Here is a 13,959-nt window from a genome sequence, read left to right as displayed (position 1 = left end):
GATGACGTAATCTCGAACATTCTTAGGGAAAGCCCCGACCAGTGACGAACAGTTCAGTTGTAACGTTTTAATGTACTCTATTGTTTGTAAAATTAACTGATCGTATTCTTATTCACTATAATATGATTTGATAAGATGTGAGGTTGAATTTATTACAAATCTTTGTTGTTCATTTCATGGGATCCGTACACCTGGGACGAGGTTTAAACTCGTCTAGAAGTTTAATTTTTAAGATAAAAACATCTTAAACTCATAATTTCTCATATGAAATGAACTCTAATTTAAGATCCTATTTATGAAACAAATGGATCTTCAGTGATCCACCCAAACCTGTTCATACAAAAACATTTAAAGAGACGTAAGTGTTTAAATTTCACCACGTTAACAATACAAAGACAATGGGACGCACTGGTACTTTCCAGAGCTCGATATCACATAATGCCTTGACTGTTATTTTAATTTTTAACAATAAAACAAAGGTACATTAGAAGTTACCTTGTGATATAATTAGCTGTTCTCCGATATTAATCAACATTCCACACTTTTGTTTTTTGTTTCTATGACCGATATTATTCGGTTTCTGTTCCTTGTTTTGCTATAAACTGGCAATTTGTTTTGGAATAAATAAAGTCAGTCCTATCTATTATTCTCTTTATTCCCTCAAAAACCGAATATTACATAAAGAATGGCATTTAACATGATAACATTAAACAAACAGCAAACAGATATTTACAAAATGTGTACAAGTTCAGTTGAAATGTATTCGCAACAATTAAAAGGCGATACAAACCTTAATAAACCTCAGTACCTCAGTAAACTTTTTTTTTATTTATCCGTGTTATATATCAATACAATGATAGTTAATAATGTGTTAAATATACTTAAATGACTTATCTATCTGCATAGTATAATTCCTTAATGCTGCAATATACTACCGTGTAACACATCACCACGAATTTAAAAAAAATGTAAAAAAAAAATGTTTCCTTGATAATTAGTGCACACTTAGCAAGGAGATCATGTTGACTTGTCTACTATGTGACGTCATAGGAGTACACTTCGACGTCATCAGACGCTGGGGGACTGTAATCACTCTGTTTCGTGTTTTGTGAGGGGCTGGTTGTGGGATACCTAGGTCGTTGACATTGTTTTGCATTTTGACAACAGTATTCTGTATCATTATATTTTGTTTCTGTCTACTATCTTTGCAACTACAGTGTTTAAAATGCATTTTCAAAAGCTTTTCAAGATGTTTCTTTTCATCGTTCAAACTTTTGATGTCCACTTGTAAGGAATGATGTTTCTCTTCCAGCTCAGATATGGACTGAAAAACAAAAAACAATAATATGTGTATTTTCTTATCTCCACTGCCTTAAGGGCATATCATTTAGGTTATTCAAGATTCTTCTACAGTTAGGGTAAAACAATCGAAAATTTGTTTTTTTTAATTTTAAATTAAACATGTATTATCATACGCAATGTATACGCAACTATGCATTTAGGAAACTATGCTTAGATTTGCTAAGAAGACTACAAACCTTTTCTAATTGATTGCCGTATTCTTTCCGTTTCTGTCGACAGCGAACAGACGATCGCCTGTTCTGTTCTCGGCGTCTGTAAAGTTTCATTACTTCTTCATCTCGTAACTATACAAACAAACAAATAAAATCTTTTAAACATATCTACTTGTCCTATAAACACAATACATCTGAGATGTCTTCCACATTACAACTAACATTATGTCGGTAGGGTAGCTATCCAATGAAAAAAGATGTCATGACCTACTTGACCAATCAAAAGTAATTTGCCAGAGATGGGATACATTACTATGGATGTGCTTCAATTTGCCACGATTCTCATTGACCAGAAACATTGTCACTTGGAGATCGATATTTCGCATATCGACCTGGTGTATTTATTTTTAGAAACACCAAGTCACTATCACTATTGTGCCGTCACATAATATTAATGCTTGGTATTTTGTTTGTGAACTCACAATGCTCAATTTCAAGGTGGTGTCCTAAGGCCACCTATCTTTTTGTAATACGTTTTTCATGAACCTTTGATTCGGTCAATATGGTACTATGCCATTCTGGTAGATTTAAAAATGATGACCTTGAGTTATAATTTCATAATTATAGTTTATTTTATCATCACATTGACGTCAACAAATGTTCATAATAGATATATGAAATCTAGGTACGATAGGTGTAATTGGCAATTAAGTGTCAACAACAGAGCGAGATATATAATCGAATCTTCTCGTATTTTTTATGATTGACCAATTATGTCCATAAATGTAATCTAATCTTAAATATTTAGTACCGGTTGATTTATTATTATCTCGACTAGTTATTTCCAACCCTCGTTACCAGGAAACACATACTTTATGATATCAATTTTTCCTGGTGTTATCACATTGTGTTATTATCAGCTATGTAAAATAGGGATATTCGTGTAATAAGAATTTCTAGGAAATATGTTAAAAATATCTCACAGTTTCAGTCTCATTTAAATAAATATTACAACGTGTCATCACCATTTTAAAGAGCCTATTTATTAAGATTAGTTTTTGACCACAGGGTCGCAAATACGAATGTAAGAAATTTTCAATAATTAACATAGATTGAAATTTGTCAAGGTTGATATTTTCAACAGGTTTCTATTGACCAGGTGTTTTTTTCGCTATTGCTATGCTCATTGCGGCATCATCATTATTTCTAAAACCACGTAACAAATAGTTTCTTTTTTTAATTTCATAGCTTATATTACTGCAGTAAAACTCCAACATAAATAGTAATTTCCCTACTTCTTTCTCCCGCACCAATATCTTGTGTATATATGAAACCACGTTGCAAAGCGTTAAAAGGTGTATTTATAATGTAACATTGCGAAATGTTTATATATGCAAATCTGAAATTCAAAATCTATGTAAATATATAATCACATTATATCATTATTATTATATTGTCTAAAAATAAATGTTTGTACAGTCTTTGTTCGGAAACAAAATTATATATTACGAACATTATACAATGCCTGTTTCCTCTCGCTCTATCTACTCAATGACTGTATAACCAATTAAGGTAACGAGGTTAAAGCTTTATGCCATTATCTTGATATGATGTCACTTCAGTTGTAAAATCTGAAAATATTTACCTTGGATTTAAATATACGGATTGATATTGGCTAGCAACTAAATTCAAATTTGCATGAATGGGATTAATCTCTATCTTTCTCCCTCTCTCTTACTAGTTTAATGTTCTTGGTGTTTTATGTGAATTCATACTATTTTGTTCCATGTAATCACGTGACTATTCATTTATGTATGTTTATATTTTCTATATTTCAGGAGAAGTCACATATAAGTTGGGAAAACTTAATGACTTATCCTTTTGTCATTTTATGTCAATAAAATATGTTTAAACTATTCAAATATGCAATAATATCTAATCATTATCAATACGTTGTGTATAATACCAAAAAAAAGATACATGGGTATAATGAACGCAAATAAAATATAGTCGATCATGTCATAAATTACAATAATACAAGTCTGATCAATACACTTAATGTTATGGACAAAATAATTTTGAAATGTATCAAATGAATGTTAATGTAATTGTAATAGCTACTCATATCGGCTAATATTGTCAGTCTCAAGTGTACAAGATCAAACGGTCGTTATTATTGACCCTTCCAGAGGCGTAATGATCCCAAGCATAAACTAGTTCATCTTTGAAGTATTTCCCTGAGAATCGTGCACAGGAGACTAATTGTCTTTTTTAAAGTTAAGGCTGTGTATGACTTCGATGTTTTTCAAAATATCAAATAACGATGAATGTTATCCCTGACTGGATTTGTTCTATACATTCGAAACTAACCTAATATTTCCACAGTGAAGTAAGTATAAATGTTTGCTACATTAGGAATATTTTCATTATTTAATCATGTAGTTATTGTCCTTATTGTTACATATTCCTCACCTTGTATTCTGGAATTGACTTCTCTTCCTCCTCTATCCTTTCGTCTTTCCCCGAGGAAAATCTCCGAACGAGGATGGTATACCGGAGCTCTTGCTTAATTAGTGGCATTGGCGATTGATATCTTCTACTTTCTTCGATGGCCTTCACTAAATTGTCATCGTCAATTTCGTCTAAAACCTCTGTATCGATGTCCATAATTGGGGTGTTGGCCATGCCCACCCTACGTACACAATAGAAAATACAACAAAGTAGCAGGTAAATTTTGTTGATGATTTGCTTTCATTCATAAAATCAATCCTGATAATATAGAGACGTATGTGCCTGGCAACTGTCACCTGTATATCAAACGGTATGTGATATTAACCGAAACAAATATGCATGTCACTATACATCAATGTCAGAAAAAAGACTGGGAATTCTGGTTTCGGTTTATGTAGCTATAAATAAGCAGTGTGACCGAATAAAATTTATTCTAAATCATTGTCATAGGGTAAGTGTTTACGTATTTTATCGAACAATAATCAATAAATGCCAATGCCAGTATCCGTGAAAATATGTAAAATACGACATTCGATATAATTAAGGCGTGTTATAGTGAACGATCCAGATAAGACGTCGCAGCTAATTAGCTATGATTTCTTCATGTGCGTGTGTGTGTGTGTGTGTGTGTGTGTGTGATTTATGTGAAATTATCAAATTAAATTAAGATAACATATTACTTGTTAAAAAATCAAATGTTCTTGTTACATGAGTAAGTTATTCTATCCATTTTATCTCTAAATTTTAAAGAGTCAAATATTACATAGTAATAATATTATATTTATGTTGATAGATAACTGAATTATTACATGCGGTACAACATGTTTTATATATACACTGTAGTTATACCTATATATTTCGGAGTGCCATAAAATAGAATTGTTTGTTTGTAAGTCTTAGTAACTGACACGCTCAAATGCCTGACGCAGGACATATTTGCGACATAGCACGTGACCTTTAACTTGCTACGCTCACCTGTGCTTAACGAAGGGTTGGGAGTTTACTTTCGCTTTAATGATTTATAAAAGGTGGACATAAGGTAAAGGCGTGTCTCACAAAGCCTTACATTTAACATTTACCATGCATATGCATGTTGACAAACTAGAGCCTTTGTTACAGTTTGTCACCGTTCCTATTTTAACAAGACACAGATAATAAATCTGTTACGATTTTAATGCAAATGTTTCTCTTTTTACCTGCTTTTCTGTACAAAATTCGCCTTAGATAATTTCAAAGATTCTAAAAACAGGTTCAGAGCCTAGAACCGTTATTACTTTCATTTGAACCCACTTACTCTAATATACGTTGAATTACTGAGGTGTCGAGGTTAAATACGTGACTTGGAATGATGGACTGGACTCCAGCTGTTATACCTTATGGATCAGATAGTTATGTGCATAGCATGCCATCAATATATACATATATAAATACAACACTTATTAATGATGTTACCCGCTGAACGGATCCTGCACATAGCGTCAAAGGTAATAAACATTACAATAAGGATCTACGTCAAATAGTATCTCCGTAGCATTGTAAATGCTCTGTAATAGTAGCTGTATCCTGTTTGGCAGTAGCTATTTTTAAGAAACGTTTTCCTCGAACTAAACCCTACTATAACATAGTATAAAATATACATTAAATTGATGTTTGATTCATGATAACAATATCTTTTTTATTTATTTTTTTTATATAGTTTTTTTTTGTCTATGGCACAATTGCGTTTGTATATAATTCTAAAGTACATATAAGTCCATAATTATCAATCTATTTTTGTCACATCTTGTATCATTTCTAAATTCAATAAAAAATGAATTGATAAACATATATTTGCTTTTGATCAAACATATACCTGCTAAATCTAAAATTGATACCAGTTATAACTTACGTCTACAAAAATATACGAAAGAAAATATACGTTTACTTTTAATGACGAGATTAATGAGTTTGATGAAATATTTATTTGAAGTTTATAAATATCAAAATCAGATAATTTAGTGATAAATAACATTCATTGGGTGTTCTAGCATATCTATCATGTTGCGCTAACGCGCACCACTGGATATGCTAGAACACCCAATGTTTGTCACACACCAATGCATGTAAAAAATATGACAACTAATGCTTAAATGTATTATTTTGTCCAAAACAAACATAACAAACATAACGACCATTCTTCATATATTCTTTTAATACCACTCATTAGACGTCAAATTCATAATTTGTTGACTTGCCATATAATTTCCTTTCGAAAACCATCATATTTATATGTGAAAAAATAAAGTCTCTATGTGAGTTTGATATTTTATACGGTTCAGTTTTAGTACCTAGTAAGTGATTGATATAAAATAATTACGATAAAATACATACAGACGTTTTAACAATGGTTTGCACAATCATTTAATTGCTCCATTAGGAGTAATAGGCGCCAAATGTAGCTAAAAAGACGACACCATTATTCGTCTAAAAGTCTTTTTAGCTACAATATTGCAGCTAAATGGAATATAGCTTCACATCGAAACAGAATGTAGACAATATACAAAACTGGAATTCAAACGATTGCATCATTTCAAATTATATGGGGACTAAGTTGATACGCACTGACATAGTGCCTAGCTCAGAGCCTCTCATACTACTCAATTAATCGCCTATTGTTTTCCTTCCTCTTTTTAGATCAAAGCACAATCAGCATTACGTAACAATGCAAGGCGAAAATTTCCACAAGTCAGCAATGGAAATTCCAGTGTACATGTAAACACAAGAATTAAAGTATGAACGGAATCCCCGATATATTATTGATCGTGACCACACGTAGACGTCACTAAGTAGTAATATCTCTGCAACATCGTGTGCATGCATATCCGTTTGATGAAAATGGTATGTCGAAAATATTGAATTACATTTCCTTGTCAATCCTACTATACAAACTAACCAACAAGGCAAGTGAAGTATAGACAAAGTGAAGTTATATGACAAAGTGAAGTATATGACGGCAAAATTGATCGTGACCACACGCAGACGTCACTAAGTAGTAATATCTCTGCAACATCGTGTGCATGCATATCTGTTTGATGAAAATGGTATGTCGAAAATATTGAATTAATTTCCTTATAAACTAAACAAGGCAAAGTGAAGTATATGACGGTATAACTGACACCCAAAACGCGACTATAATGACGTCACTAATGTAGACGTGGTGACGTCAACTGATTACCGTCAAAAAGGCTGTTCCATCTTGTGGATGAAATCGTCTTTGATAAATGGTTTTCCTGGTCTAGCTTAAACAATGTTAATGCAGAATCCGTAAAATGAGTAGATGAAGAAAATATAAGTAATACTTAAATGGATAAGTACGGAAGCCTGTTAGGGTCACATTGAAAAAATATTATGTCGTTATAACGACTTACCTATGTCGTAATTACGACTTAGTATCTCGTAATAACGACTTAGTATCTCGTAATAACGACTTACCTATGTCGTTATAGCGACTTACCTATGTCGTTATAACGACTTAGTATCTCGTAATAACGACTTAGTATCTCGTTATAACGATTTAGTATGTCGTAATAACGACTTAACTGTGTCGTAATAACGACTTAGCATGTCGTTATAACGACATACCTAAGTCGTTATTACGACATAACTAAGTCGTTATTACGACATATAAGTCGTTATCACGAGATACTAAGTCATTATTCGACATAACGTCGTTATTACGAGATACTAAGTCGTTATTACGACTTAGTAAGTCGTAATAACGACATAACTAAGTCGTAATACGACTTAGCATGTCGTTTATACGACATAACTAAGTCGTTATTACGACATATTAAGTCATTGTTACGACAAAAGTAAGTCGTTATTACGACATAACTAAGTCGTTATTACGACATAGGTTAGTCATTATTACGAGATACTAAGTCGTTATTACGTGATACTAAGTCGTTAATTCGAGATACTTAGTCGTTATAACGACATAGGTAAGTCGTTACTACGACATACTAAGTCGATATAACGACATACTAAGTCGTTATAACGGCATATTATTCTTTTTCAATGTGACCCTAACAGGCTTCCGTAATATTCACTATTTTATGTGTAATTAGTAGTTTAGTATTAAGGCAGACCATATTAAAAAGCAATCAGACCATTTCTCAAAGGCCCACTGTCATTCCGGAACGGCTTTTAATTTTAAAAATGGGAATGTAAAACGAGATCGATAATTTTGTAGAGTCGCAAAAGTTATTAACTTACCGTTAATGCTACACTCATCATCATCTTTTGAACATTTTAATTAAAATAAGTAAAATGTAAATTTTCATAACGCGGGTCGTCTTATGTTTCCCGCCGTCGTCCTAAATACCGCGCAGTAGTCGAATATTACTGCACAAGACGGCAAAACAGCGAAATGAATCTCCACAGTTATCATATATTACGCAAGGAATCTTGCATATGTTTGGTGTTGTTGCCTCATCTTCGATATGTATTTTCTTATATTATCAATGTTTTTAAGAAACCTTTAAATTTTGCTCCTGAAAGTTAGTGGACCTTTAAACAGATTAGCGAGATTGAATAACAATTGATTCTTATTGTACACAAAACAGATTAAAAAATAGTTACTTATATGAAAAACAATATTGAACAAAACATGAATAAATATAAATAAAAAATAAAACACTAATCATATAAAAAGTTAGATTCTATGGAGGCATCGCTAGTTCAGGTGAGACTTACCTACACATTGAACTTTACGTATCATTAAATGGGTGAATACATTTTAAATTTTATGTTTACGCCTAACAAACAATAAAAAATATACCTTAAACTTTGATTTTTTTTGTTTAATATTCATCCTTGATCTCCTTGTTATATTTTGAAATACCAATAAAAAATTTCTGGTTTTATTTTAAATAATAAATTTTGAGATTATTGTGGTTATTTTTATATGCAATATGTAAATTATGATTTGGTTAGATACATGGAACTGTTTATTTTATATATTCATCTAAACCTCTGCTGACTGTTGTCTCTATCGAATTATTGTATAATCTCAATTTAACTTTTTTATCCAAATACTTAAAACACGGGCCTTGTTCATCTTCTCATTTTAGCTTAGTTTCAATTTTATGACGCTATCATCCAATACTTTCCTATCAGCAGCGACTGAAAAATAAACGAAAATCTTACATATGTAGAACTAAAATCCAAATAAGATAAAATGAACCCTCTTGTAGTTGAGTGGAATTATGTGTGAGGGAACTTAATGCTATGTAATATAGTATCAATTGTGAATTAATTTTGAGTTTGAAACTAAAATTCATTCGTTTCGAATAGTTTGGAGATAATCATCAAACAAAAAATCCAAATAAGGTAAGATAAGCCTGTTCTTGAATAATAATTAAATAGTCGATTGTGATAGGTATCCCTTCGTACTTAAAACAATGTTTAATTCACTATTCAGAAACACAAAATTTACGAACAGATTTACGAACATAATTTAGCGACATGAAACCTTTATACCATACCTTTCTATTAGCCAATGAAATCCGATGTTACAAATGGCGACGCTAGTTTTTACGTTATGAGATCAAATAAAAAAATTAAGCCAATCAAAATGCTCTCTACAAGATTTTAAGTTAGATCGAAGAATGATAGTTGAAACTCTGAGCAAACTTACAAGCCTTTTTACCGAAATAAATTGAAAACACCACTTGATAAAATAAAAACTTTGATATCAATGACAGCATAAATATGCACCAGTTTAGAAACAAAAGTTTGTTAATGAACGTCACTCATAAACAGATAATTATCGTAATCAAATTGTAATCAATATACATTGTACATTTGTGCATCAATATTATTACATCATTCATTATTTATCTTATCATTATCATCTCTATTAATCTTATTTTGATTTTATTAATTTACATACAGTAACTGTTGTCACATTTGTTTATAAATGTACATCCGTGTCTGCGATAGTGTACATATGACATGTAACTGTGTATGATGCATTTTATATAATCTTTTGTTGGGGAAAAAAACGTATGTCTTTGATATAGCGAAACGATATCGATATATCGTTATCAATACCACACGTTTGAATTTTATCAGATACTGTTAAAAATGTCAAATACAGTGGATAAGATCATGTTTGTCATATTGAAAGCTGTTGAGTAAATAAGAACAATACAGTTTATTAAATAGTTTGTTACAAATGATAGAGAAATGTGGAAATGTACTGAATTAGAAATTCAAGTTTAAACTTATTTAATATAATTGCATACATATATTCATATCATTATACACGAATACGAAAAAATCACAATTACCAAAAATAGAAGTTTAAACATTTACACTCAGACTTTACGTTCTTTTAAATATAGAAATTGGATATGGAAATAATACAGAAAACCCGTCTTTATTCTAAAAACATGATTATGATATATATATGGCTGTCAATTTCGCAAGTATGATAATGATCTCACCAAGACATCTTTCGATATTTAGTGTGTAATATTGCCGCAGTTATATGACATTTCTAAACTCATTGAATGACTATTGTAAATCCGATTCATCACAAACACAGCACATATTGAAGAAACATCGGAAAGACAATATAAGAAATGTCTTTATCTTTATATATAACATACTTGTTCCCCTGTTCACTTGTATGAAAACAATGCAATTTCAAATTTTATTTTTAAGGAATATCAACTTGAAGTTATAAACAATAACTGATATTGAAGCCATATAAATCAATGATGAAATGGACTTTCTATTATCTTATGAAATGTAAAGGTCTGTTTATAAATAATGTACATGTATAATCATGTCCATAAAATGATGATAGAATTCATTATTATATGTACTCATTATGTGGTATGCTTGCCCTACAATATGGTGCAATATTGTACTTAAGCTTTATGTTGCCTCTAGGATTTGTTACATATTCATTGAGATCTGCTATGATATCTCTGAATATGATATGCATGTATTTTTTCTTTGGTGTCTTTGCTATATGCTACATAGCATATTAATATGTAATTGTGTATGTATTCTCTGTAATATGTTTGATTCTGTTATGTTTTTTGTGTGTTATCTTATTCATTTATAACTAAGTCTATGATATTTATGTTTTTGTATTGTGTATTTCATGCATTATGTCTGTTTGTGTTGTGTGATATATCTGTTATACTTTATGCCTTTTTATGTTGTGTGATACATTTGTAATGTTGTATGCCTTTTTATGTTGTGTGATACATTCATTTGTAATGTTGTATGCATGTTGTGTGATATATATTCATTAAAAAGGCATGCATATTTCAATTTGATGATGCAGGCTTAAGAAACTTTGTTCTTTTGTGACGGAATGTGAGAATATTTATATTTGACATTCTGTGATTCTATTGATTTACTCATTGTTGCAAAATATATAGCACCTTGAAGTAAATTATTAGTGAAAACGTATTTATGATAAAAGCAGTATAGAGCACACAATGCATGTAAGCAGCTGAATTATGATATGAAAAGATCTCACAATTTGTAGAAAATTAATGATCATTTTGATATTTATCTGTCAATAATTTTATGTGATTTATTTTCCACTGCAAATAATAGGTAGGTTTGATGGTTTGTTTGCTTTATGATTTATGACAAACATGTAATATAACTTCAGATTGGGTTATGTTTATGATGTGAGTACCTTATGATGTTATAAGATTTACCCTACCTGTAAACCTCCGACCTCAATATTGACTTCCAGTTTTGTTTAGGTTGCAGTTTGTGTCGACCGTAGGAAATCCCAAGCAGCTTATATATACGTGACGGCGGCCGATTGTGTGTGCACTTGTTGGGGATTCCCAGCGCAGTGTCGATACATATGTGTATTTTATAGGGTTAATGAATAATAAAATTAGCAGAAATCCTGGGATGGTAATCTATCGTTGCCAAGTTAAAGCACGAAGACGTTAACTAGATTATTACCCTGTACCTTGGACAATGCAAATCTGTATGTTATGGCTTTTATGTAATTAGGGCGTTGCTCAACAACACGCCCCCTCACAATCCTCATTGATACAATATGAATATAAGGTTATAATAACGCTATATACAGTTAGTCTTGTCAACCTGGAAAAATGAAACCCCGCCTATGTCTGTACAGATTAAATTTTGATGTGGTTAGTAAAATACCAGTATTATATATACATGTAGGCGGTTTGTATAAACATAAATATTTTAATGAAATATTTTCGTAGGCAAACCTGATTTTGTGACATATACAATGTTACGAATTGCATTCAGTTCTGGATTATTATGCAAATTAACATGTAGCTTTCCACCAGATGAACTCATTTTTATCAATACTTTATAGCTTACGACTTACAATGCGTGATCTCTAGACTAGTAATTTATCACGTTAGACAAGCATATACATTTGGAAATGGAATTGCAGCCAATATTGAGCAATTACAGTGTGCATTAAGATATAGTTATAAATTAAATTAATCATTAATCAAAAACATTTATTTCAAATCGATTGCGAAACAAGTCATACAATTTATGCAAATTATGTTCGATGACCTGAATGTATGAGTAGGAGGAAAAGTGAGTGCCAGGAGAAAGCCCGAACAATCAGGCAGATGACCCCTGACCTTTTACGTCCGTGCAGGGGATCGAAGCCCGGGCGGATAGGTGTAAGGCGAACAGCTTAATCACTACACCACCCGACCACCCGATTCAGTATTCAGTGTAAATGTTAGCTCTAGTGTTACTGCATTGAATTATAAAGAAGAGATCATGTATATATATATATATATCACAAGAAGTTATATATTTAAAGTTGGAATTCCAGTTTTTCATACATTTGTCAATTTCAATATAAAATCCAACAAATCAACAATAATGAGTAATAAAACAATAATATTCGTGTAGTTTGTTTATTTTAATCTGATAAAAACATTTTCGCAAAATAAATACGTAAATCAGGTATTGATTTCCATCTTTCATTATTACTTCACTTATTTCATTTTATGCCACGCTACTGATGCTAAGAACACCAACCATAGTTCTCTTTAGAGATGTTAGCAATGCTATGCGGTTCCTCTTTCTCGTCAGCAAAGCTAGCGATGCTATGTGGTTCCTCTTTCTCGTCAGAGATGTAAGTGATGTTATGCGATTATGCCGTCCTCTCTGGTATTGTTTTGGACACCAGATGCTATGTTCTACAATCAGTCAGTAATACCGAGACACCATGCCGTTATCTTAAAACCAGTTAGTGACAGTTTCAATATCATGATACTAAAAACCAGCTTGTTGTCGGGTGCGATTAAAATTCGCGTATTTCGTGGCCGAAATCAAAGCGTGAATTACATCGTCGTGAATGCATTTCAAACATGTTAGGTACAAAACCTATACGATAGTTGTTAGGAATGAAAGCATGAAATGACATCGTCGTGAAAATAAGTTTGTGTTCAATAGAAGCACGAACCCGCAAACCTCGTGTAAAACAAATCGCAAATTCAAGGTACGAAAACCAGAATTCAATCTTTTGGATAAATTTTAAAACATATGCATATTTTTCGCTGCTCCATGCCAATACCTGGTTGCTCCAAGCACAATGGAGACAATATCTGTGACAATAATCTGTGGATATCAACGTCTTTGTACTTATAAATCTTTTACATAACTCTTCAAACCTATTGTCACAGGTTACAATTACATATGGCCGAAATGAGTTAACGCTTAGGCATGCGATACGAGAGATCTAACGTTAATGTGATTTATACGGCAAAATGAAATTGTATCGGTTACCATGGTTGAATATCTTTGATTTGTATAACTCCCAATATAATAGTTGCCCAATCAAAACATATGAATATTAGAATACCAAACAGAATTATCGAAACGTACGTCTCCAATTGAATTTAAACAC

At 31.6% G+C, this 13,959-nt stretch overlaps 1 protein-coding gene across 2 annotated transcripts; it reads right to left on the bottom strand.

Annotated features, from left to right (window-relative positions):
• Nucleotides 1-637: 637 nt before the first annotated feature.
• On the bottom strand, nt 638-11,903 carry LOC138323431 (cyclic AMP-dependent transcription factor ATF-3-like). Of its 2 annotated transcripts, none has more exons than XM_069268050.1 (4): nt 11,758-11,903; nt 3,987-4,206; nt 1,539-1,646; nt 638-1,324 (listed from the first exon to the last, which is right to left on the bottom strand). In XM_069268050.1, the coding sequence occupies exons 2-4, from the start codon at nt 4,197-4,199 to the stop codon at nt 995-997; spliced, it is 651 nt and encodes a 216-aa protein (XP_069124151.1). In that variant the 5' UTR covers nt 4,200-4,206; nt 11,758-11,903; the 3' UTR covers nt 638-994. The 2 variants fall into 2 exon arrangements, with proteins under 2 accessions (XP_069124151.1, XP_069124152.1); XM_069268051.1 differs by lacking the exon at nt 11,758-11,903 and adding an exon at nt 5,320-5,338.
• Nucleotides 11,904-13,959: the final 2,056 nt, after the last annotated feature.

The sequence above is a fragment of the Argopecten irradians genome, chromosome 5 (genome assembly GCF_041381155.1).
Source record: "Argopecten irradians isolate NY chromosome 5, Ai_NY, whole genome shotgun sequence".
Lineage (NCBI taxonomy): Eukaryota > Metazoa > Mollusca > Bivalvia > Pectinida > Pectinidae > Argopecten > Argopecten irradians.
This window is presented reverse-complemented; position numbering and strand designations above follow the sequence as displayed.